The following is a 27,241-nucleotide window of genomic DNA, read 5'->3' as shown; positions in this document are numbered from 1 at the left end:
AGACAGCCATAGTTCGTGACAGCAGACGACGAAGACAAAACACTATCATAGGAACGTTATGTCGAACTTACTAGCACTATTCGAATAAATATGGTAGTGCATTTGCAATCTTATGAAGTATTTTATTTTTTGTGCCTTTCAATGCCATGTCATTCAGCACCGCTTTTTACGAAACTGCGAGATATCCACGTAAGAAACCTCGACGCGCCGACTTCCTGTCTCGGGGTGCTCGCGCTAGATCGTTCGGTCCTTCCCTTTCGGTCCCGTCGTCTCTCTCCAGGTTGTGTCGCCGGTGGGTAGCTGCGGAGCACGGTCTGCGAGCTACGCCAATTGTGACTCTTTTAGTCCCCCGAAACATCGCGATGTTCTCCCGGGTGCCCAGAAATCTTCTCAACTCCGTTTGCGTCTCGGCGCAGAGGAACTTCTCCGTCACCTCAAAGGTATACCGACACTGCGAACGGACATTCACCAAGTGACCTTGATGGAGACTTAGCAAGCGCTTCCGATACGTTTTATTCTTTTCATGCCGCCGTCACGTAGCTGCTGAATTAATCTCCAACGCCGTGAAAAGAACTAATGCATGTTATGCAAGCTGTGTTGATACTTCCCGTGCAGCTACCCGTGACCATGAGGCACCGAAGGTGCCGGCTGGTGCCATCGACCTGAAAGGTCACGCACATTTGGAAGGCTAAAGTCAAACTGCCCGCTTCAGTGTCACTGTTCCGATTTCGTGCGATATCGTTAAGGTGTAAAAATTGTTACAAGCCACGCCCACCTGAAACTACAGTGGCAAAAAAAACGCTTTGTATGGCAGTTATTGGCCGGTAGTGTCGTCTCAAATTTAGGTATACCTGCTGCTTACAATCTGTACGTGTAAGCAACAAACTGAAAGTCTTAACGCGGCTTTCAATCTTTTCATTTGCTGGGAGCAACAATCGAAAAGCAAATGCTTTTTTTTTTGGGGGTGGGGGGGGGGGTCCGCTGAGAATGTGTCCTACTGAAGGACTTCGCTGACTAGCAAATCCCATGTAGTGCTGCGAACTGATACTGGTGCCTCAAGTTGTTAATAACTTCTTACTTGTGACGTACTCGTGAGGTAGGGAGAACATGTATGCTTGTATGCTTAGGTTTGTTCCATTTTATTTAGAGAACCGAATCCTTATTCCCTCTGCCCTCTAGCAAAAATGTTTTTTGTTAGGTCTCCATTGTTTCAAACTGTTTCTTTTTTTTCTTCCTTTCCGTATCTGTGATGTATGTTTGTGTTATGTAGAGCCAGTTTTCTGTCACAGCTGGCCAAGTATTGTTTGCTATATATACAGTGAATGAATGAATGAACAAACTGTCAAACTGTCATATTTCGCACCTTTCTTGCAGAACAATGTCAAGGTGGCAGTTCTGGGTGCCAGCGGTGGCATCGGGCAGCCGCTGTCACTGTTGCTCAAGCAGCACCCCGGCATCACATACCTCTCCCTGTACGACATTGCACACACACCTGGTGTTGCAGCCGATTTGAGCCACATCAACACACGGGCCCAGGTCAAAGGCTTCATGGGAAACGATCAGCTCAATGTGAGTACCTGCGTAAGCCTTTCTTGTACATGTTGATGTGCTAGTTTTCTGGCTTCCAAGCCCAGTAGTCTGCAATTGAGAATATTGTTCATGCATGTCTAATACCGGTGTCACACGGTCACTTTCAGTGGCGATCTTGCTTGACCTGGATCCGGAAGATCGTGATCCGTGCATCGCGATCTAGGCTAATGACCATGTAGTCCTCAGAGGATGATAGCCTCACAATGACAAACGAAATATTTTATTGGAAAAAGTGTGTGTGTGTGTGTGCATGTATGTGAGATTTTTACAGCATATGTAATTAGCACTTTGCACCCACTCTAGTGCACTGGCGCTTACTCGAACTATAGTTGCCCATACTAGGTCTGGATCATTGTTGAACCGTGTAGCAGCGATTATTGTTAATTGTGATCAAGAAATTCAATCCGGATTGGGCCTGATTGTGTTCAGAAGTGACCATGTGACACCGCTTCCTTCATCAGTAACAGAAACTTCATTTTCCATTGCACTATGAAGTACTTCAAACGCATTTAGTGCATGGTCGTGTGCCAGTATACATCCCGTGAAGGCATTTATATTATCTGGTTTGTAGATTGAAATCTGTGCTGTAAAATGTTTCTCATTTGCTTGTCAACATCCTGCAAGTTTTCCTGTGCCTGTGTTCAGGTGGCACTTGGTGCTAGATGCCTAGTCAGGTGACCTTCTCTACCTGCCGTGGTGGCGTAGTGGCTTTGGTGTAGTGCTGCTAAGCCTGAGGCTGCGGGATTGCCGCACTTCGATGGGGGCGAAATGCAAGAATTCTTGTGTAAATGCACATTAAAAAACCCCAAGTGGTAAAAATTAGTCTGGAGTTCCCCACTGCGATGCGCCTTATAATGATATTGTGGTTTTTTTCACATAGAACCCCAGAATTTAATTTTTAAGGTGACTTTCTGCCTCAACATCATAACAATCATGTGCGCTCATGTATTGTTAAACAAATGTAAATAATTTTTTTTAGTAATGTCTATCACCACACTGCACAAGTGCTGTGACCTTCACCATTGAGCAAATGTTGAAAGGAGTCCAATGTTTATATGTAGCACCACTTGAGTGAAACTAAAATTGTCTCGTGCCAAGTTGAGAGCCTTGATGGCCATGCCTGATAATGCCAAGCCTGTGGCAGCTCTATAATGAGTGCAAGGAGCAGTCGGCACACTAAAGGGAGATATAAAGAGGGATATATAACTGAGCCTTATTAGTAAATTGTGCCTCTGCAATAGCAGAACAACCACTCTTACTGTGAGCCAGAAAAGAAGCAAAAACAAGACTGGTGTTGACAGCACTCCACGTTCTCTTGTCAGTTTACCAGAATCTGCTTGTGTCAGCATAAGTGCTCATTAGTAAAGAACTACGTTGCTTTTAAGAAAGGAAAATTAAAGAAATAAACCAAAACCCAATCAAGCTTTTAGTAGTTTTCATGGACCAAAACAACTCTACAGGTGTGTCGGAATCCATGATACTGCTCTGGTATGCTGAGGTTTCGCCTTGAAATAGAGAAGCCAAACAAAATGCCTTCGTTTTCTTGCAGTAATCAGGGTTGTTATTTTAGCAGTTTTGTTACTAGATTTAGTGACTTTGATTTGTTTATTAATAACCAAAATATCTATTTAGTGACCAGCAACGTTATTTAAGGACATGACAGAACAATTTGGTGAAATTTTAGCCAGGTTTTTATTTAAGAAAGTTTCTTCAGTTTCTGTAATGCACTTATTGTTCAACAGCTGCAAGTAGGCAGCCAGAATTGGCTTGCATGGGCTCAGTGACCATGATAGAGCAGTGGCAATCTTCACTTAAGGAGAGAATGCACCGCAGTTCTCTTGCTCCATGCTAGGTTTGCCACCTTACAATCTGAAGATAAATCAATTTTTGCTGGCACAATGTTTTGTTTTGTGGATATGTTAAACAGGCCCTAACACCAAATTTTCTAGCTTGAAATACGCATTTAATGTTAAACTGCCCAGGTTTCACAGCAAGCTGGCAGGCTTTGAGTGCATTTGGTGCAGTAGAAAAGTTGTACTTGATTTTTTTTATACCACAGTTGAGCTGTAATGCAATCCGGCAACACTGAGTGGTTATGTAATGAAATCTCGTCCCTGGAAATGACTCCCTTGGAGTAGTGAAAGCCAATGTTGCCGTGCCTCTGTGTTCTGCATGCACCAGAAGCAATTGCCGGAGGCCGCCATGAGTTGTTTTGCTTTTGCATGTGCAGTCTGCTGCTACTTTTTAGTGAGTGAAATAATTGAGAGCTCAATTCAACGGCAATACCCTTGCTGTGCCGTTGGGTTCCAGAGCATGTAAAGCAAAACATCCAATGTTGTCTCTAAGTGTTTCGGAGCAGATGACACAGCAGTGGCCCCTCATTTCCGGACATCACACAGTCCATGTCATAATGGCAGTCGCTGTAGGCGGGAAGGGCTTAGAGCCGGCGATTTCAGATTGAGATACTGAGTTACAGTGTGCACCGAAAGCCCAGTTTTTAGAGCGCAGCTCTTTGGCGTCCGTTCCTGGGTTTCGCGTCGTCGTCGGCGTTGTCGGCCTCGTAACCAGCTCCGCCCCCCTTCGCTGGAGTGGGAGACGAAGGACGCGAGCCGCGAATGGCGGAGACCAATGAGAGCGGCCCCTTCAGTGACATGCGCGCGCGATGCTGGTGTCATGCGGACCCTCCTTACGGCTCGATGCGCACTCGTGTCTGGTCTCAGCCGATCCGCTCGTTTCGTACTATCGTCTGCTCGCGCCAAAGCTCTCGCCCGCGCCTGTTTGGTTCTGTTGGGTCGGTCTCGTTCGCGCTTGTTTTGGTTGTTATTTCGACAACAAACGGTTATAAATATCCCTCGAGGCCAGCGCACCTTCCACAACTTAATGCGGTGAGTGTAAGACTCGTACCAAGTCGAACATATATCAGTCTATTTCTCCGACCACAAAGCTTCCTTCATGACTGTCAAGAACTGTTAGTGGAGTCTTTGTTAAAGGAATACGTGTGAAAAATAAAAAAAAAATTCTGTGATAGCGCATACATGTGTTGCTCGATTTCTTTGCCTCAATCTATCGAAAAGGTGAAACAGCTTATTTGCTGCGCTCAAATTTCGCATTAGGAAGTAACGTAATCGTCGGTAATTTTTTTGTGTGCATAACGACATTGAACCCCCTACTCTCATTTGTGATGATAAACAGAATATTTGGACCCATTAAATTAAGTACCCTCTACACCTTGCTAGTAATAAATCCAGTTCATTGTCCATTCCGGACACTAGGCATGTCTGGAAGGACATTAAGATGCTTTATGCTCTCTTACCTTCTATCTATATACAGTTTTACAAAAAAGCTACATTGATCAAAATTCACTTGGACAGTTCTGGTGACAATTTTAATGACTTTTCTGCAAAATTGAATAAAAATTTTGTGTCTTCTTTGTCTAATTTTCGAGAATGCTAAAGCACTTGTGTACGTTGATTAAGGTGCACATGAAATATTCCCAGATTATTGAAATTAATCTGGAGCTACCAATGGCGGTGTCTCTGATAACCTGAGTGATGCTCTGGGGCATTAAACCCTCCCCCTTCTCTTTTCTATTTTTATGTTGCTATCCTTTTTCTATCTACCTTCTTCCTTCAAGAGCCAACAGTGCCTCTTCTGGTGGCAATTACCAGCTAGCTCTTTTTCTCTCCTCTCAGAGGTCGCCTTTAAGTATACTAACCTAATAAACTTAATTGATTTCATGTTCTTTGAGGCACACAGCTTTGTGAATAACTGTGGGAACCCTTCGGGGATGCAGACGATGTTTCGTGGTTGTTTCTTTGTGCTTTCAGGAGTCACTGAAGGGCATGGAGATTGTGGTGATCCCGGCTGGTGTGCCTCGCAAGCCCGGCATGACACGGGATGACCTGTTCAACACCAATGCGTCCATTGTGCGGGACCTGGCCGAAGCCTGCACCCAGCAGTGCCCAAAAGCCATGCTCTGCATCATCTCGAACCCTGTCAACTCCACCGTGCCCATTGCATCTGAAGTGTTCAAGAAGCGTGGAGTCTATGACCCCAACCGCATCTTTGGTGTCACGACCCTGGACATAGTTCGTGCCAATGCTTTCGTGGCACAGGCAAAGGTAACAAACTGTTCTAACAAATGTTCTTTCTTGCTATGCAGTGCAGTTATGTGGATGGAAAGCTTATTTTTGTATAAAGTCTCTGTTTTATAGACCATTTTCATGGCGATCCAATGGGCGCCGCCATACATAATCACGTGGTGACGCATCCATTGCTTGCCTCAGCTGCCTCCATTTCCTCTGTGTTTACAGTGGACGTGCATAATGCCGGTGCAGCTCAACAAACCTCTGTTTCGGCAGATATCGTAGACAGTGACTGAATGGATGGCACAAAGCTTTTGCCATAGCTTCAGAGGACATCTAAGGGCTTTTGGAGCTCATTACACCTTGTCCGAACAGTGCGAACAGCGTATACAGTGCTTGTACTAGGAGCAGGGCTGGAAATTTATTCCAAGCTGTCCAAACTTTCTGCTTCTGAATTAAATTACGATCAGTCGTTTGCTCTTTGTTCTTTATTTGCCATTCACTTTGAAGCAGCGACTTGTCATGTTTATGAATTAGTACGTTCCTCGGTGCAGTCACCATATGATTGTTTTTCTGATTAAGCACTCTGGAGTGTGCTCGATCGTGGTAGGTTTGTTCTTGCTGAGCACCAGGCTTGGAACATAGATGTTCTGTGCTTTGTAATAGTTTGTGGTGAAGACATATTATTGCTAGTTACTCACTTGCTGAGTAGACTGTTCAGCTTTGAACATTCGTGTGCTGTCACTGCAATCCATCACACGTTTTTGCACATTGATTCAAGAGTCTGCCCATTCACTTATTTAGGCAAATACCTTAGATGGCTCACAGCACTAAAAATCCGATGTCCGGCATTATGGCACCAAGATTCATTGCACCAAAATTCACAGGGAGTCGAACCCTCAGCCTTTGGTGAGAGTTGAAGCCGCGACCTTTGGTGTCAGTTGGGGTGAATTAGGCCATCAATTTCTTTATAAGAAAGTGTGAAGCCGAGGCAAAAAAGCGTCAGCACAACCTGTGGTTTTAAGGCAAAGTTAATTAAGATAGAGATAATTAAGGCACTAATACCTACAAACCTTTGGTGGGAATCGAACTCACTTGGTGAACCGGCCATATCTCCAAGTTGGATTCCATTTGACACTGTGAAGGCCGAGAGTCGAACCCACTACCTTTGGTGTTAATTAAGGCACGGTTAATTAAGGCAAAGTTAAGGTACTCGAACCCATGACCTTTGTTGGGAGAAAACAAGCGATAGGAAATAACACGTAAGAATGAAAATGCCAAGTAATGCAATGAATCTCTTGTGAGCGGGCAGGCTTTCGCCTTCATTCTCTTTAGCTTATGCTAAGTTGACTGTCAACTTTTCTTGATGCGAGGGCAATAGAGTGGGCATAAGGTTGACTGTGAGTTGGGGTGGATGTGTACAGATAACGTACTAGAAGCTTACTATGCCAGGAAGCACTAATCCTTTTGTCACCGTGTAACAAGCACTGCTCACTCTTGCCAGTGTTTCAGGGTTAAATTGCTTTCTTTGCATGTTAGTGATGGCGGAACGGTGAATTTTTTTATCCTCGAGGAAAGCCGTGCATTCCAGAGGGTCGGCAACGCGCTCGGTCCTTGTGCAACAGCGGTCCGTAAACTTGGCCACACAAATTTATTCTGTTCGTTGATATGCCAGCCACTATTTTTGCAGCTGACTAATGCTCGTGTCTTTTATCTACCATTCCACATTTTGCAGCATGATTGAAGCACAGTGTGTGAGCAATCACCCAGTTGCGTTTCCGATGGCTGATTGCACAGTAGTAGCAGTGTTAAAGCAGCAGTAGATTTGCCTTTGGGCACTTTCGCCTGAGGCAATGTGCAGCATGCTGCCGAACCTGCCATCTCATTTCTTATAGCAAACTACTCTGCAAGAGGGGTTTATACTACTTATATAGGTCATACTGCTCATATGTGTAGCTATTTCAGGTAGTATTGTGTGTGCAAAGGTTGTGCTGAGAAGGCTGTCGAGTTCTGAGAATAATTACTCCTCCACATCTACAGTTGTAACTGTGTGGTGTACCAAGAAGTAATACTGCTTTACTGTATGGCCACAGACGGATGCTGTTATTGCGGCGTTTTGGCCTCTGCTGGCTTTTGTAGTGTTTTACACCAATTCCTCATAACTGTTTGTGGCTGGCTCTTAGAAAGACATCCAAAATATCAATTAATCCTTTAATTTAGACTCCGAAGTCATCAGTGGCAACTTACTCACAGCATTGAAAAGTGTATTTTCACTGTGTTTTGCCAGTGCTAATCTGTGAGGTAAGAATTATACGGATAACAAAGAAACTTGATAGATATCTAAAAACTGTTCAGCAAAGTATGAAGTGGAAAATGATGCTCATAGCATTAATATATATAAGGACAATGGTATGGATCAGATCAAATGCAAATGGTTGATATTCTAGTTGAGATTAGAGGAAGTAGAATTGGGCAGGTTTTGTATCATGTATAATGGTAGTTAGTGGTCTTTTAAGAGTAACACAATAAGTGCAGGGGACAGGAAAATGCAATCAAGAGCAGCAGAGCTTTAGCTGGAGTGGCAAGGTTTGGGAAAAAATCAGGCATAGGATAGGTTTGGCTGATGGACTGGGATAGTTGGAGGTCTATGTGAATGGACAGTGTTATTTAGTAGATTCTTAGTAGACTCTTACTCGAATCTTATGCTTTCTTGTGTCCCTCAATATGTAATGCCTCATGACTTCAAATGGACTAGACTTGGAGGCCACCTACATAATATAAATTTATAAGGAGACTTCAAAGAATCTAAAAATAAGCACATTAGTTGGCTGTCTGTATTCACCGAAGTGGGTGATTTCGAGCATAACCAGGGAAACTTAGGTCCTGAGTCAATCCAGGGAGAGGCTCGTCTTAGAAGAGGATATTGAACAATAGATTCTGTCTGTGTCATAAATCAAGTTTTGTAGGCCTTTCGCATTGCTGCACAGGCTAAATTGTTTTTCTCGACATCTCTGGCAGTTTTGCCGACAGCTGCCAAAGAGCAGCTGGAATATGTTTTCTTTGCTTCGAAGCTGCCTTGACAGAAACAAACAGCAGCACTAAGAAAAACTGCTGTGCGATGCTCTCATGATGGATAACTAATTCACACCATTGCTTCCTTCTCTTGTTTTTCTGCGTGCCAGGGTCTTGACCCAGCCAGCGTCACTGTCCCAGTAGTGGGTGGACACTCTGGTGTCACAATCGTGCCGCTACTGTCACAAGCAACGCCCTCCGTCAGCTTTCCACAGCCCGAGTTGGAGGCACTCACCAAGCGTATTCAGGAGGCTGGCACCGAAGTGGTCCAAGCTAAGGCCGGCGCTGTGAGTGGCTTTCCCTTTTTTTTTCCATGAAACTGTGTCTAGGTTTTCTAGCAGCGCAATCTTGGTTCTTTTGGGCAAATAAAACAGCACTGACCCTTGAAATACATACTAATTGTGTGCAGTATGGTCTACTGTTAAAGGGAGCACTTAATTGGTGTTCAAAGAAACAACGTGGAACATGTGAACTTCACAGGAAGAAAGTGTGACGTGATGCGTTAGCTAGATGTCTGATGTCAGAAAACTATTGCTGGGGCCTTTGTGTCAGAACAGCAGTGATCACTCCCAAAATAGTCCAACTACAATATAACAAATTATTGTATGTGATGAAGTAAATCACACTTTTATTGCTGATATCTGCCTGTGGCGGATATGTTTGTCACAAATATCAGATGCCATGAAGGCGCTACTCTTGTGCCAGCTGCAATTTGCCGCTTCGCTATAACAAGGTTCAACTGTACTAATTTGGTGCCCTCATTACAGTGGACTGTATTGTACATTTTACAGAGCTGCATTTATGTTTGTCACATGTATAACCAACAGCTTTAGTTTACCAATGAACTTGAACTGCAGAGTTTATTCATCGTCCTAACATGGAAGGCATTGTAAGACTAGAAATATAGTATTTTTTATGTTACAAAAGCAATGTGGATATTGTGTGATGATAGTAATTGCACATTAATATACGAATTCAATCATTTCTCTAGGGCTCTGCAACCCTGTCCATGGCATTTGCTGGTGCCAGATTTGTATTCTCGGTAAGTGCACTGTTGTGCCGTGTTCACATTGTCACGGTGCTCTCCACCAACAAGGCAGCATGACAGTCATGCATGCCATATGTTTAAAATGCATGCACGAGTTTCAACTTGGCAAGCGCATGCTAGACACAGAAATGTAGTGCCAGCAGTGTCGGTGAATAACTTTCCACCATTTCTTACAGCTCATCTCTGCTATTCAAGGGAAGGAAGGAGTAGTGGAATGCGCATTCATCAAGTCTTCCGAGACCGAAGCCACATATTTCTCAACCCCTCTTCTTCTTGGCGTAAGAGCTTTTTGTCTACTTTGTGTGTAATTTATGAACACCGCACAAAAGAATGCAGAAAAATACCAGTACCTGTTTCCCAGAAGGGAACTGATTCCCACGTGCTTGAAACAACTGCATAGTGTGCACTCCAAGTTACTGCAGATGTAGGCAGTGGTGGAATCACTGAGGCACGTTGTATAAGCTTGCAGAGCACGGCAAGCACTGCCTTTGTAGCGCTGTCTTGCCACAGCTCCCAAGAGCCACCTCTCTCACTGTGAAAAGCAGTTCACTTGTTTGGGCTAATACCTGCTTGGTTTTCCCATTCAACTGTGACACTTGGGCTTCACATATGAACGTCCAATAGGCTAAGACAGTTTCCTTAAACTTTGCCAGTACTACATACCAAACCTGTCATGAACCCACACACACACCTTTATAGGCTTTCTGAAAATTTGCTTTTTTTAGTGACGCAGATAAGTTTACATTTTAATTTATTTGGGACATCAACCACACTAGAGCTACCAAAAATAATTGGTAATGTTTTTTTAACATGGATTGATTTAATCGTGTGTTTTAATGTGAAGGATGTACCTATATGCTTTCTTGGTACAAGCACATCTGCTGAACCTCAATTTTACAGTTTCAATTGCACAAAATTGGCCGTATTTGGTGAAACTTTCTTTTTGGCGGCCGAATGTTTAGATCGTAGCAAGAGCAAAGTTTGCTCAAATTTAACACCTAGAACCATGGCAGATAACGTGATGGGGGCAGTGCTCACTGAAACTGCAGCAAAATCTTAGACCGCATGAAAAGCTGTTTCAGATAGGGAAGGTGTAGGGCAGCCTCTGTGTAAAATTTACATGCGAAATACCAGTGGATGCTTTGCGAAAAGCTAGCAAAATATTTGTTTTACACCAGAACTGAAAAAATTGCCAGCATTACTGTTTACCTGTAAACCAGGACCATTAAAAACCAGTATGACTTCAGAGATTAGGCAGTGCCCAAGGCACGCTAAAAATCTGAGGCACTGATCTCGCACTTAAGTCGTAGCCACTAACCAGTGAGTGCATGTGTTGTGTGTTTAGATGCTGTTTAAAAGCTGTTAAGAAAATTAGTAATAACCAGCCCTGCAGTTTCGTCAGGTTTGCTTCAATAGTATATGCTACTTATAAGTTTCGTCAAGTGAGCTTTCATAGAATTTGCCCCTTTTAACGTGTGCTCTCAGCGCGTCGGTTGAAGTAAGAGTCTGGCATGAACTTCAAGCCATGCAATTGTGTGCTCCCACTGTTTGATCCCATCTGCACAAGTTCTTACAAGTAGTACCCAAGCTGGTCTGTGCTCCTGTCAAGCATGTCTGTCTCTAGTGATAACCAGGAAGAAAGCAGGATCTAGCTGCAGCAGTCTACAGATGTATACTAAAGCATTTGGAATGGCAGAATGCTGAATAACCTAGCAAGTACAAATTAGTTTTTGTGATCACCATTTTGAGCTAGTGTCCATGCTTTAAAAGAGAAACTGTGGTTAGTGAAGTTTTAAGCATCTCTCGGTGCGCCTCTTCAAGATACGTATGTCAGTAAAGCGCCACTTGGTTTGCATTATTCATTGCAGAAAAATGGCGTAGCGAAGAACCTTGGCCTCGGCAAGCTCTCCCAGTACGAATCTGAGCTTGTGAAGACGGCACTACCAGAGCTGAAGGCCAACATCAAGAAGGGAGAGGACTTTGCCAAGAAGTAAAATGCAGACCTTGGAATTGAATTAACTATCATTCGACGTGTGTTAAGTGTTCATCAGCCAAGACATTGCAACTAAATAAAAGATCCATTGGATGTGCAAGAGTGTTTCCATCACCTTCATTAGCAACTAAGGAAATTTTCTTTTATTACCAGCATGAAAAAAAAAAAAATTTGACCTAGTACAGTCGACTTTCGTTAATCTGAATGTTACGGGAACGGCGAAATGATCTAATTATCCCGTGGGTCGAACTGAACAAGATGCAGAGATAATTCCGAAAGACAGCAGGGCCGCTATCTTGTACACGTTCGAAAAGCCGACGTTCGATTTCGTCTCACGCGATTCGACTAGACTGGCCTAGGCCGAAATATCGGTGCAGCCTGGACAATCGCCTGAGGCGAAATTGAACGTCGGCTTTTTGAACGTGTGCAAGATTGCGGCCCAGATTTGCTTGGCAGTGTAACATGGCTCTGAATCAAATCCGCGCCCACTTTTTGCATTTCCAAAGTAAAGCTGAGGTATGAAGGACACTAAAGCACTTAAGTAGAAATCTAACGTGCAGCCTATTTTTTAGCAAGAAAGTTGCGCAAATGCCTAATAGGTTTCGAACGGTCTTTAAAGCCGGCTTTGTACATTCGTGTTATGCGACAAAGCTTACACATGCCGTGAATGTGGTTTTGGTTTCGTATCCGATTACACTGCGCACACAATTTTCAGCCCAATTTTCTTGGAAAAGGCGTGCATTACAATGGCGTAAATGCCGTAATCTGACATTGCGAGCCACAGTTATTGCCCGAAAAAGCTTCCCAGGGCAGGCCGAAATTGGGCATTTTCAATGGGAGATGACGTGCACGTCACTTACTCTGTGTCTGCTTCTTTCTATGTCCTCGTTCAGTCACGCTTACACATTCTATCATTGTTGATTTAGTTAGTAAGCGAATGTTTAGAAGTTTATACGGCCGATAAAACTGCTATCCTTATTTTGTACAACTTATATATCTACTGATGTGCTATCACAATCGGTGCTTCGCCTTCCGGTCAGAACTGCGACTTTTTTTAATGCATAAGCATTCTTTGGCGAGTACACCAGCCCCGTCACGCGGAAAGTGCGATGCCTTGTACCTGCACAAATATGCGTAATTTGCAGACATTTAATCATTGTAATAGTGTAAATATAAATGATTTGTAGCGATAAGGAACAATTAAAGATAAGTAAAAAAGAGTACCCTAGGGATACACAGGGCTCCTTAAAAAATGCATGGGGAAGCATATAGTAGGGATGGGCCAACTTGACATTTGTGGGTGGGGAACTTAAATTTTCGTTGTGCCGACTTGCATTTAAGACATGGGTCAAATTAAATTTGGGGGTGGACCAACTTGAAGTTTGAACGTGAGCCAAATGAATTTCGGGGGTGGGCCAACCTTAATTTGGGGTGTGCCAACTTAAATTTGGGGGTACGCGAACTTGAAATTTGGACGTGGGCCAAATATCAAGTTCGGGGTGCGCCAACTGAAATTTCAAGGTGCGCCAACTGAAATTTGGGCGTATGCTTACGCATACTTACACAACACTGGTGGAGTTTCTGCATTTTTTTTTCAAGAAAAATTCACTGACGGTTACGACACTCCCGGATGTGAAATTTGAGCGCAGCTGTATGCGCGTTTTCATTTCACGATATGTTGACTGGCGCGGGCAACCTGTCTCGTGCGGCACATTGCAAACGGAGCGATGTGTGGCGTGACTGTCTCGCTAATCGGGAGATCGCGAGGCGGTGCGCGGGTGCGATTCACAGTAGCCGCCGCAGACAGACCTCGGCTCATGCAGCGCTTTGTTTCCAGACGACGCGCGCCACTCTGGCGCAATCTCGTAGCCGTCACCGCAAACCAGTCTTGCGCGGCACCACGCGCTTCTACGCATGCCTTCGCCGTACCCTTCTCTTTCCTTCTCGCGCTCTCTTCGCTATCGCCGTCTCATATCGGCCACTGCGCTCCGCGTTCGCTTTCATCCCGAGCTGTTATGAGGAATAACGCCGCCGCAGGAACGGGCACCTAAATTGGACCAGACACCGCGCGTTGCGTTTGTGCGCTTTTACGCATAACATATCTATATTGCGGCGAAGCTGACTTAGGAAACTGGCAGCCACTGTGCAACACGAGACCATTACCTAGGGTGCGATTTCCCATTTGTTTAGCAGCTTTAATGTTGTTAGTTGCCTACTTTGAACATGCAGAAAGCAGGCGCGCGTTCAATTCGAGGACGTGATGGAATTGGGCAAATAAGTTTTTTTTTTAATCATTTAATTAGACCCGTCAGATATTTCGTCCAATTTCGTCGGTCCCGGCAGGGTCGAATTAAGGGAAGTTGACTGTATAGGTAGTCGTACATGAATAATTCCACATTATTTAGGTGCAACTATGTTTTGTTTGCCTTTGTTCTTTGCCAAAATTTCATGCTTAAAAGCCGATAACCCTTCAACTTCGACATCCTTTTATAACTTCCATTATATTGGAAGTACATACACTTATTTATCCAAGAGTTATCGGATAATCAATGCACGTGATAGCCAAGCGATATTCCACATTTCAGAAGCATGCTTTCAGTATCAGTGTCCTGGGAACTGTGCTATGGAACAAGGAGGTAAGAGTGCATATGCAATGCAGGTTCATAAGCTTAAGATTGTCATCGAGTATAGGTTTACTAGTCAAACCTTCACATAGCAATGGATATACAAAAATAAATCTAAAATGTTTCTCACCGATGTAGGCGAGTAAGGAATGCGTGTTTAAAGAAATAGAATATAATGAGGGTATTTTTATACTAGATTAGACTCCGTTACGAATTCTCACTTTACTGCTTTACTTTGCACTGTGGTCATCATTCATCAAGTGCCGCAACCCTCTATCCCACTTCAATGGCGATTTTTCAAATCCGATACAACATATCGCACCTCCTTTCCTTCTTTTTTTTTTTCATGTTGCATGCTGTGTGTGTTGCAGGAGGTCAAAGTGAAGACAGGAGACGACCAGTAAACAAACCAAAACAAAACTCTATTCATAGTTTCCACCAATGAGCACTGTGAATCTGTATTTAAGAACATTCACAACAGAGGACAAAAAAGAAGAGACCACGACAGGACGAGTACACACCACATTCTTAAAAAGACCTACAAGAGACTTGTGAGGAAGATGGAAATATTCTTCCCTGGAAGGCACAACACCAAACTCCACCCAATTCATAAAGTGTGCTGACTAATACACATTTGGAGAGCATTCCACCTAAGCAATGTGCAAACAGTAGTAGTAATAGTACAGTAGTAGTAGTTGTGGTGGTGGTGATGAACAGCAGTTGTTAGTAGTCGCGTACAAAAAACACACACCCACAAGAAACTGCACACTGAAGAAGACCACATGCGTACAGAAGCTACTGGTGATGTACAAAGGCTCTGCTCTCGACAAACGATACCCGACAGGCGTGGCATGCTGCTTGTGAGATGTGCAAGCACCATGCATTTTCAGAGAAATTAATTTTTCTCAGGAAGGCTCGGGCCAAAGCCGTACAAATGCTGCTGCTTTTGATGACAAATGTGGTACACACCATTCTGTGCAAACGAGCCAGAACGGCCCAGGGTGCCGGCGAGCACATTTTCAAATCAGCAACGTGGCCAACATTGGAGACAAGGCTTATTTCCAAATCGGCAAATTATTGTAAAGAAAGATCTTTCGAGATGAAAGGTGCCAGTTGTGGTTCGCACAATTTCAGTATTGTACGTCGTAGATGAATGTGGCCAGTTGCAGCTGGCGTTTTGTCATTGTTTGCACGATAGCCTGCGCAGCCGTTAGTTTGGCAGAAGCATCACATGAATATGAAAACTTGACAATTAGAAGAAGGGTCCACAGTGCAATACAGAAACATGTCAGAGTTGCTGCGAGACATTACCACAGTTTTTTTGTTTTGCTTTTATTTTGAATAAGAGCTTCCATAGTCCTTAACATGCTTACATGCAGCTACAACAACTTTGATGTGCAGCTTAATCTCTAAATGCATGAGGCACGATGCCAGTAGTTCATTTTTGCCAATGCTTTCACGTAACATCTCTGCTTTGCAAGTACAGCCTACAATACATTTAAAGCAAACATGCCTTCTGCACCTTTTTCACTCCTGTGCAAAAACAAATTTGTCCAGTGAGAAATGCATTCTATGGACACTTTTTTTTTAGAAGCCAAGTGCCTGCTGTACAAGGCTGCTTTAAGTCAATTCACATGTTAAAAGCTGTGTGTTGAAGGCTGCACCTTTCTCAACGCTATCTGAAGCTTCTGCAGTAGTTGCATACAGCAGTAAATTACTTCAATACAGTGCAGCCTTTACATGCAGGCAAGAGCCCAAATAGTCAATTGTGCAATCAGTGGACCACTTTACCACCTTTGTCCAGTCTGCTGCAAGCCAGGTACAGAATTCAAGCCCATCTCATTAATAGCACTGTTGATCTTAAAACATGAGCACCTTCTGTGGTTATAACCTGCTTCGCTCCTCGTCAAGGGCTAAGATGACAAACATACAGCGAGCTCATCTACAGGAAGTAGTGGACCAGCGTCGAGGAAGAGCGGCATTTGGGAGCTGTCACCTTTGCAGGTACCACTGTCAGCGCACTCCAAATGGCTAAACTGGTGCAAGCAAGAAATCACTGTAGGATTGAGTGTGATTGTACACTTTGGTGACATTACTTCCAAACAGCTTTGTTTTCTGCTGCACTAACACAATAGGCAGCAGAAATACGACATCAACACATTATAACCTTTGTTACTGTGAGGCGTCAATGCTGGATGTTACATCAAGCAAGCATCCTCTTCAACCAGTCATTGAACCTGTGCTTTGGTAGTCCTACAAATGATGTGAAACATGGCACTGAACGCGTCTGAAGGAACGAAGAAACCACTTGGAACCTATTTATTCTCATGATAAAACTGCCTTAGGTACCACTAAGTGCGACAGCTCCAGAATGCAACACCAGAAAACAAAATGCATCTTCAACCTGTCCAGGACTACAGCAAGCAGACGAATATTTTTTTTCTTCTCTACAAAGGCATGTGCAACAAGCAATGCCACTCGCTACTACATAGTACCACATTTCGTCACAGCCTCAACTTTGAATGTTCAACTTGCACCATTTCTCGGCTGCAAGCCCACTATGGAGATACAGTGTGAAAACCACGACCTTCACTGACTACATTTTGTCACGCACAGATTCTTATCTAAAGCGGGAAGAAAGGCGTGAACAGAGCAGCACGGTAGAGCATAACACCACATTTACCAGTTGTAGCGGCAAGATTACAATCATTACAGAGTTGCAAAACAGCAAAGTGAACCTGCTTTCGTCACACACACTAGAAGTGAAATATGCAAACAGTGATAAAATAGTAGTAGTTGGTGTATTAAGAGTAGCATGGAGTGTCACTAAACAAAGAGGGGGCAGAAGCTATTGCCTTACAGTAAGTGTAAGAATATTTAAAAATTCTGACATAAGGCTAGATAGCAGTGTGTGAAACTTTTTCAACACCTCTGATGGCTACCATCCCTTTATGGAAAACAGCACAAAAAGAAGGGGGGAAGGGATAGGGCGGTGAAAGGAGGGCCAAGATTGTCGTACCCGAGGTTTTAGATGTCAGCAATTGCATGTGCTAAATGTTCGGCAGTGGAAATCCCTCCAAAATGTGGGGGATGCCTACCAATGAACCGAAATTTACAATCCATGGTGCACTGTACCAGAACAACATGCAAGGTTACTGGCCAATGTGGCATTTTTGCCACACCGGCCAGCATACCTCTCGTGCGGAACAAAACTGTGCCTCGGCAACGACATCTGTGTGCAGACCACGGAACGTGTTTGCAGTTCCCTAGACTTGGGGGAAGATTCATGCAAGTGCGTGCAGCACGAGAAGCGTAAACCTCAAGCTTGTAATAGTAGGCCGTGTAAACAGAGTTATCTTAATGCAAACAGAATTACTAAGGATCTCCTGTGGTAGATATTTGCAATTCTGTCACATGAGCTGGATTACATGAAGAGGTGGATGCTACTTGCAAGACAAATTGCAGAGTCATGTTAGCTCATTACCAAAATTTTATAATTTTGTAATCCATTTCCTCAGAGCACAGGTCCCGACTGCACAGGTCCCAGCAACAGTAACGAATACAATCGACTTCTGTTAATTCAACTCCAAAGTGACTGATGAAAATGACCAATTATTCAGAGGTTTGAGTTAAACAAGATTTAGAAAATATGAAAAACACACACACACACACACACACACACACACACAAACGGCGATTCATTTGGCAGTATTTGAGCAATATTAACACAACCCCAAATAAAATGAGCACCCCATTTCTGTGCTCAAAACAGAAAACTAACATAGAAATGGCGTTGAAGTTTCTAAACAAAGCAGAAGTCTAGCTTGCGCCCATTTTTTTAGCAAGAAAGGTGGCCAAGGGTCTAATGTGTGTTGCACAATGGCAGCTGGTTTTCTAAAGTCAGCTTCACCGCAGTGATCCATGTTATGCAGTAAAGCATATGAACGCCGCGACAGCGGTTTTGGTTTTGCATCCCCCCCCCCTTCTCAATCGCATTGCACAGGCAATTTATGGCGCAATTTCTTTAAACAAAAAAAAGTGTGTGTGTGTGTGTGTGTAGGGGAGGGGGGGGAGGGCAGGGAGCAAGAAATGAAGGAAGGCGTCTGCTAGAATCGTATAAATACTATTATCAGATATTGGGAGCTACAGCTATTACTTAATCTTTCTAGGGCAAGCTGAAGATGGGAATTTTCGATGGGAGATTCAATGCATTCACTGTCCCTTGAGCTCCGCAGAGACAGACGCTGCCACTAAAGGGGTCATTAAAGCCACTAAAGGGGTCAATGACTAAAGGGGTCATTACTGATTCCAGCAATGACCCCTTTAGTCATTACTGATTCATTAGTCATTTAGTCAGGCATTTGACTGGGGAAGTTATTTATTAGGCCCACAGATATGCGTGGGCGCTGGCCGGTATCGAATTAAATGAAATATTGAATTAACTGCCAACGGAATTAATGGAAGGAAACTGTATCCAAATTTTGTGTTCAGCACCAGTATCGTGAAATAAAGTTCAAAATCTTTGGCAAAATGCACTGAGCTTACAGTAACACTTATCAGCATGCCATTTCCCAAAGTGAAAGAATTGACATTCCCACCACAGGAGAACTTAAAATCTGTTTCCACAAAATAGATAACCCAGTATAGCTTTTTTTCCCACCAATCTCATTTTAATTCGTTACTAGCTGCTTTGCAAGGACCTCTGTTGAAAGTGGGATGTATTTGCAAACAGAAAGAAATGGTTAAAAAGCACCTCCCTCTTTTCCCAGTACTAGTTAGGAAGAGTGCAAACTTCACAACATATGCTCACTAAACACAAGCACATCGACTTCAGGAACAAGTGCGCTGACACCTCTAGCTGGACGCCCACAGCTAACAAGCAGCTGAAAGATACACAGAGTAGGGGCCTATCTGGGGAATACAAGCACAAGCTTTGTTCCAAGCTGCTCTGCTACCTTCACACGGACAAAACGGGAGGCTAGATGATTGTTACATGTAGTACAGCCTTTCTCTGTAGTTTGTATAAAACTCTGCGTGCTGTTCAAAGTGTTGTGGCTTTGTTCTAACAATTTGTTAGTATCTTAAGCTAACCTTTAGTTTCATTTTTATTATGATGTTCTATATGAACACTACACTGCTCTCAGCACCATAAACTGGACCCAATCTTGCACCATAAGACGATAAAGCCTAGGATTTGGGAAATAAAAAGCGATGTTAAATCTCGAGTTATTTATACCTAGGATTCTTTCAGATTTGTAAATTGAAATGTTCCTATATGTTCTAGTAGTACAACCTGAATTCTTACATGGGACATTTGTGCAGACGTCTACCGAATCCTAAGCGGCTGCTTGTATCGGAACTGCTGCCTCCCTAGAGCTAAGGTATCAGATGTGCGCTGCACTCCCAAACGCACAACAAGGCGAGCAAATCTCCATTATATGCGACTCCTATTAAAGATCTCAAGCACTGCTACAATAGCAGAGTGACAGTAACCACCATTTTGACAGTAACCAGCGGTTCTCGTTTTTTGCTTTCCATTTAGGAAAGGTCCGGATGATTGCATCCATACAAGACAGTGTGAAGCCGAGGTCAGTGTAAGACGAACAATCCTTACGACTAGTTTCCGCATAATATTAGGAGTTGCCTCTCAAGGCAGAGCCTATAGCCCCCACGAACTAGAAGAAAAAAAAGTACCCGAGGAACACGAAAACACAAATAAGTTATACTATAGTACATGGCAGGAAGTTGACCCACACATCAGTCTGCGCCAAGACAACTAAAAAAAAAGTGGAGGTCCAGAGATCTGGTTGCAATTATGTTGGCGCTGCCAGTGTTAGTAGACTAAAAAAAAAAAGAGAACCACGAGAAGCACTTGTTCTTTGGCACGTCAATAGCTAAAGAGAGTGTGTGGTGTTAGTGCCAGAACAGAAGGGGAGAAAAAATAAAACGAGTGGTGAAAGTCACGGACTCGCAAAACAGTGTTTTTATAAGCAGCTACACACATCAACTAGGCATCGCCACTACAAATACTTCGTGTGCACCAAGGTGCTTCTTGCATCATTTTACCTCCACTAGTTAATAAGAAAGACACAGATTTTTAAGAAGTCCTTTGCCCTCGACATTTAATGCAGCGATATATTTTACTGTGTATGTACATGGGCCACATCGAACGATAAGTGAGGCTTTGTCAATTGCTTACGGACAGGATGAAAACACACACCAACTACTCATCAGCGCTTACGAGTTAAAAGAAATGGCTTGCCTAGTTATTATGCAGGGTTTAGCCCACAGGCTTGCAAGTGAGCCCACTGGTAAAACACCAAGTGAAATGATGCAGCTCAATGCGGGATAGCGCCATGAAAAGAACCGACATGTAAGAGTTCCAAGAACTGTGTGGATATATGTCTGCAGTAGGAGTGGCTGAGAAACCAACAAACAGGTTGAAACAAGAAGAGGTAAAACCCGAGGGGGAGGGAAAAGAAAAAAAAAATGAAGGAAAACTGTCCTGCAGTAAGTCAAAAAGGTGGTGACAGTAGTAATAACCTCGCTATATACAATGCTGCTGCATACAATGGCCTTGCAAGAGTACAAAAAGTTCCTATGTGGGGCAACACTTACGTACAGTACATGAATTACAATGGCATGAACATCCACTTGGAGTGACAACCCATCTTTTGTGAATACACCACACACTTTGAAACAAAAAAGAAATCAACCACCGATGCGATAGCGTCACTACCGTAATGAAAAAGTAAAAAAAAAAAATGCAAACGAAAGTGCAACATACTGAGATCATACTAAAAAAAGGTATGTTTCATCACATGGACAACATAAAGGGGAGAGGGGGGGAGGTAAGATGTTAACGACAGCACCAATGACTGCAGTCATAACAACATCAGCAACCACACTGAACTGAGGAAATTCCGGGTATTACCGAAAATACACCAGGACAAGCAATGATGGCAACATTAAAAATACACCGATAGATCACCGTTCACATGTGATGAAGCTGTCCAGGAGCATGCGAACGTAAAACTTAAGCCAGGGTGGCTACCCGATGCACCGCATGCAATCAACACAACAAAACAAGACCGGTAGTGGTGGGTGAGAGGATGAATATACAGAACTCGGAGGGGGAAAAAAAGGAACAAAAATGCATAGAAATTTAAAACCTGTGCACTAAAGCTAAAACAACGTGCTCTTAGCTGAACTGCTCCTTAATGCAAAGTTTGCATGTGAATGATGTTAGAGCAGTCGTAAATACCAACTCTCCTACTTGAATTCAGCCATTCAGGAAAATAGAAAGCATGTGCTGAACTAGCCGAAGAAAGGGAAAAATAAACGGCTTGGAAGGGGACGACAAAGCGAGAGGTTTCTCGGACAGCAGGCAATAAAGAGCACGACTTTTCTGTGAGAGGGAGAACTTCGTGTGCTCCGTCACTGCTGCACAAAGCTCAGTCTCCCTTTTTCTGGGTGTCTGCTGTTTCTAGCCATTCATTTTCAACAGCACCACACAAGACAGGGACAAGCAAAACAACACAGCACATTCGCTGGCGTCCCCTCTTCTTGCTTGTCCCTGTCCTAAGTGGTAAGATGGATCGTTGCCAACTTGACCAATTTTCAATCCTAATATGTTTCTAGCTAGCTATGAGGAGTACAAAATAATGTACATTGATGAGTGAGCATGACTGGTAATGATGTATGTACATGCTTTGGTCCGAAGAGACGTTTTTTTTTTTTTCCAGCGCACACACAGGCTGTTCTTTCGCGTACGAAATGCACAGTCGGGAAGTGAATGAAGGACGTATTCGACCTCGCAGGAGATGAACGAGGATTTCTCGAGAAGCACACTACACTCCTAAGCTAATGACAGGCACCTCCAATTTGTAAAACATTCTGCAGGGCAGGTATCATTGCCTTGGCTAAGCAACGCCAAATGCCGAGAACCTAAAGTGAATCTGTTCACTCAGTTTCTATGAGCTGATGGTCTGAATGCTTTTAAAGAGTGTGAACCTAGGACCTTACTATGCAGTGTGTCCCAACTATCGTGCACCAAAATTAAAACATATGCAGATGCCACGCAGCTCGACAGAACCAAGGTGATGTTTTTTATCGTCGTTTGGAGATAAGCAGATTATTTTTTTATGTTCTGCCAGATTACATAACTAGTCTTAATCAACTTCTTAAATAGTATTATAATTAGATGAAAGGTGTAAATAAGAAAACTGTAGAGCAACATGAAAAACTCCCAACAGAGCTTTCTGTTGTTGCTCAGTATGTGCTACACAAAAGTATTTCCGAGCGTGAAAGAAGCCCACAAATACAAGCAATGTGCAATTTTGCATGCACTTGCGGACTTCTTTCACGCTTGGAAAAACAGTTATATAGCACGTACTGAGCAACAACAGAAAGCTGTAATGGGAGTTTGTCATGTTGCTCTACAATTTTCTCATTGACACTTCTAATCTAATTATAATATTTTAGAAGTTAATTCAGACTAATTATGTAATTAGGTACTCCAAGCTACGGCAAACAACATTATCTTGGTTCTATCCAGCTACGTGGAACTTGCATATGCTTAGATCTTGGTGTATGATAGTTGGGACACCCTATATATTACATTAGGTGAATGCTGCCTACATAATGTTTACAATGAAAACATTTTACCAGCCTTGACAATTTGAATGCAGCAAAGGAAAAGTGATGGAAGCTAACAACCAAAAAACAAATTTCAGCGCTGCTTAGCATAACAAAAAGCTTTGATCGCCTGCACCAGCACTTCCTGCGGGTAAGTCAGCCAAAGGGCGCATCACAAGAGGTACTAGCAAGTTGGGCCTTACAAAGGATGAAAGCGTGCAAAAGACACACATACATAGAAGGGAAAATGACAGTAAGTTATCACAGTAAGACATTACAACAGCTCTCCCCAGACTGTACCTTTTTTTTTGTTTATTTAAAGATCCCCATGTCAAGTTCCTCGCATCAAACAAGTACACAAACATGGCGTGCAAACACACACACACTCATGCACACTTTTTTTTTAGGCTAAGTGCTCCCCACACATGATGCACAGGCAACCGTGACCTGAAGACGCTCCACGCTCGCACAGGGACATGAAAAAGCCATGCTATTCCTCTACAAGGAGGAGGACGTCACTCGGAAGGTTAAAGTAACAGAGGCGGGTGAGAAGAGTATCAGCATGCTCTTTACTAGTCCCCAAGGAGAAACCTGGGGTAGGCTGGGAGTGCCGTAAATGTCTGCCGTCACCGGTGACTACGCTTGCAAGCGACAAATGGTCAGGCATTGCGTCACGTGAAAATTTGCCCTAAAGCCTCTTGCGTTTGCGGTGGTCCCTGACAAATTTCACTGAATACCGAGAGCCAGATGGTCTGAGCTCCTGCATCTCTCCTTTGAGATGCCGCAATATCTTTCTTCAGTTATGCGAACCAGACCAAACAAAGACCTTCTCAAAGGGTCCAAGTAGGGCAAAACAGGATAGAAAAAAAAAAAGAGTATAAGGAATCCTGCAATCAAGTGAACACCCTGGCTAAAAGCAGAGGAAAAATAAAGCAGTAGGGCAATATAAGAGAAAACTGAAGTGTGAAGCTAAAAAAATAGAGAGAAAAGAAAACTTGATAATTTTCCCTCTTTCCAGCAGGTGCCACTGAGGGGGAAAAAAAAAAAAGTGACTCCATTCACAGCCTTGACAATGGCTCTATCCGCAAGGACCTTTTTGTGCCTTTCTCAAAACTCGACGCATTCGTGGCCGACACAAGACAGCCGCAAGCTTCTCACGGAGCGCTTGCGGCTGAGTCGCTCAGTAGACGGCCGACCACCCACCAAAATGCTCCCGACGCATCGACTTGCACCCTTAAGCCAAGAAGCCTCCCCATCAACACTAATCCCGTGCATGTGTGTGAGAGAGTGACAGACAGTCGACAGCAGCCAATCCACACTGGTGTCGAGAGTGTTGTGCAGCTGGTTGGCTCAGCAGTGGTGCTGCCACTGGGGGACCCGAGGGAGCAGTGCCGCCGTCGTAGACGGGCGGTGATGGTGGTGACAGAGGTGATCGCAGTGGTGAATGATGCGTCGGTGAAGCTGCTGTGGCAACTGCAGCCTTTGGGCCCCCAAGGCTGGCAACAGCAAGGGTCACGGGTGGTGCAGGGGAGGGGGCCCGTGTCACTCCCATTGGTGGGGCGACGGAGGCAGCTCCGAAGGGTGCGCCACCGTCGAACTGCGCCAGCAAGGACATAAGCTATCAGGCTTGATGTTGTCGTTAAAAGACACTGAAGCAAAGCACCACATTAGCATAGATCCGCACGACACCCTTCAGTTGCTCCCTCTGTAGCTGTTTCATGGTACTACCATCAGAATCAGCCTAGTTAAGACCTCTCCCAGCGATCTCCATTTATCCTAGTCTTGTGTAAGCCGAGTCTATTCTATGCCTGCAAATTTACTCATTTCATCACACCACCTACTTCTCTGCCGTCCTCGAGTGTTATTACCCTACCCTTGGCACCCATTCTGTAACTCTTAACAGAATCTGCACCATGCATTACATGGTCTGCCCAACTCCATTTATTTCTCTCAATGCTGATAAGAATATTGGCTACTTCTGCTGCGTTCCTGCCTCATAATGTCGTGCCTTGCTGGATTTGGAAGTCGTGGTCACGGAGGTTGGTGTCACACTGAGGGTGGTGCTCTAGCTTACACCACCGGAGAGCCTCGGAACGGGTAGCTGGCCTACGCTACCGGGGCGGCACGCACCCCTGTAGCGTCGTGAAAGGTACGGACCCACGTTATCCGTATTTTTCACGACCAGTCACTTTTTCTTGAGATGCGAGGTCAGGAGGTTGGAAGAAGTGAACACGGGGTTTATTTACATTGGTAGGGTAAACTTATTTACAGCGAAGTCATACTCATACTGGCAGCAGCCAGCGAGTACATCTCCAGTACATCGTAGCACACAGCTACATCGCTCTCGAAGCATAAGCTTCGAGAGTGATGTAGCTGCATGCTACAATGAACCAATCCAGTGGTTTGTATCGACGCAGCACACCACCTCCGCGGAGGATAAGGTTGACACAAAGCACACATGTTGCCCCCAAGCTCATCCTGGAAAGAGGGAAACAAGCACAGCGGACAGAGTTTCGCTGATGGCCGGGGAGAGGTTAATGATCCAAGCTCGCCAGAAGGTAAAGCCATCCAGGTCGTGGCGTCTCTCACCAAAGTTCTGGGAAATGCTCCATCGTCTCGTTCTCATGCTGAATCCTACCAATTTGCCGTCACTGTCAGCATGTCAGTGTCTACGTCGACGCGGTGGAATGCTGTTTGACGTTGGTACTACAATGACGCCAGCCTCCGCTCTTCAGCAAATACACCAAACATAACAGCTTATTTCTTGCTCCTTCACTTGTGCACAACTTGGCTTCTTCTCAAGCTTCGTTGTTAACCACCAAGTTTATGCTGCATATGTTAGCACCAGCAGAATGCAATGATTAAACCACTGAATGAGACATCTCATTCGGTGGCAGCAACGATATCGGTATTAGCGGCGAGAATTAGGAGTGACGCCCTCTCGCGTGTGACGTCACGGCCAGGACGCCGCTCGCTTCGTCTCGCTCGGCGGCCGCGCGCGCTCGTTTCCTTCGTGTATGCTTGGGGTATGGGTGGCTTGAGCCGCACTTATTGAAGGGTATGTCGGCTTCTTTCTGCTGCCATGCCTGAACCACAGTTCCTTCTCTTAAAGCACGTGAGTCAATAAAATTTCGGGCTTGGCTAACGCAAGCTATGTAGCGTTGAACGGGGCTACTGGTATTACAATGCATATATGCGCCGTCTCTGTTCATAAATTTTGCGTAAAAAGAATGTCTGGATATTCAATATGCGAAGTTGCGTACGATGCTTGGCTAAACACTTAACATTCCGTTAGTATTTAGCTATGAGAGACATTGCATTTTACATGAAAGAACCTTCTTGGTAATTGGCGTCAGGATGTTTTTCGTGTTAGAAAGACATTGCCCAGCGAAGCTGTCATCATGATTCTTATTACTCTGTTGAGTTGTTCTAGCCAAATATGGTCATTTATTAATGCGTAAAAGAAAGAGTTAGGCGCCCATTTTTAATGAAAAAGTTTGCTGTTAGTTTCACCCCTCCCTGAAACAGGCCTCCAAAAAACGAGACGCTCATGGCTGCTAACACGACGGCGTGTCACGTAGAGTATTTACATAGTTAACTCACAAATGCCATAGTAGCAATCACCTGAGAGAAAAGTTTCGTTGTTAAGATCGAGAGCCAATCAATTGCAAGCGATGAAATCTTTCATAGTGGCGCTCAGTAGCCTTTATCGACAATATGGCACACCCATCACGCAACGGTAGCACGAAACAGTAGCAAGCGACTGTCAGTATGGCGAGGCACGCTTTGTTCGTGAAACCCATCAGTTCACTACAATTTCGAATTGAAACCATAAAGCATTTTTTTTACAGCTCCAATTGGAATGGCTAAAATATTCTCGAGCTACTACAGCGCAGCTTAGATTGCCTAGAAAAGGAAAATTCAAGCACTTTCTGTCTCACCATGTCTCGATCCAGCGTTGTTTAATTATGCAAACGGAGAACTATTCGCTTGGTCGGTACATAAAAGAGGACCTTGCCCAACTGCAGGCAATATAAAGTTTGCTCCAATTCAATCGCAAACACTTATAAAGAAAACACCACAAGACTTGCATATATATTCACTTGATTTTTGACCCTTCACAGGGGAATTATATCTTCAATATGTCCCATACTACTAATGATTGACGCTTCGACTTCTTTCTGGCTGCAGC

At 44.0% G+C, this 27,241-nt stretch overlaps 2 protein-coding genes across 2 annotated transcripts in view; one reads left to right on the top strand and one right to left on the bottom strand.

Annotated features, from left to right (window-relative positions):
* The first annotated feature begins 219 nt into the window (after positions 1–219).
* Positions 220–11,888, top strand: Mdh2 (malate dehydrogenase 2). The gene is made up of 7 exons (XM_065452611.2): positions 220–440; positions 1,375–1,569; positions 5,418–5,711; positions 8,858–9,034; positions 9,739–9,789; positions 9,972–10,073; positions 11,664–11,888. The coding sequence occupies exons 1-7, from the start codon at positions 363–365 to the stop codon at positions 11,787–11,789; spliced, it is 1,023 nt and encodes a 340-aa protein (XP_065308683.1). The 5' UTR covers positions 220–362; the 3' UTR covers positions 11,790–11,888.
* A 2,925-nt stretch (positions 11,889–14,813) lies between these two features.
* The window catches only part of nmo (serine/threonine-protein kinase nemo), a 111,959-nt gene continuing 99,531 nt past the window's right edge, over positions 14,814–27,241 (bottom strand). The window contains 2 exon segments of the mRNA XM_065452579.2: positions 14,814–24,615; positions 24,618–24,646. Of these exon segments, the coding sequence (XP_065308651.1) occupies positions 24,311–24,615; positions 24,618–24,646 (334 nt within the window). The 3' untranslated portion in view covers positions 14,814–24,310.

This window comes from Dermacentor albipictus, chromosome 2 (assembly GCF_038994185.2).
Source record: "Dermacentor albipictus isolate Rhodes 1998 colony chromosome 2, USDA_Dalb.pri_finalv2, whole genome shotgun sequence".
Classification (NCBI taxonomy): Eukaryota; Metazoa; Arthropoda; class Arachnida; order Ixodida; family Ixodidae; genus Dermacentor; species Dermacentor albipictus.
This window is presented reverse-complemented; position numbering and strand designations above follow the sequence as displayed.

Coding starts and splice junctions, on each gene's coding strand:
- Mdh2 (XM_065452611.2), top strand. CDS start 363: ATGTTCTCCCGGGTGCCCAGAAATCTTCTCAACTCCGTTTGCGTCTCG. Junction 441..1,374: donor ACTTCTCCGTCACCTCAAAG/GTATACCGACAC, acceptor CCTTTCTTGCAG/AACAATGTCAAGGTGGCAGT. Junction 5,712..8,857: donor CTTTCGTGGCACAGGCAAAG/GTAACAAACTGT, acceptor TCTGCGTGCCAG/GGTCTTGACCCAGCCAGCGT.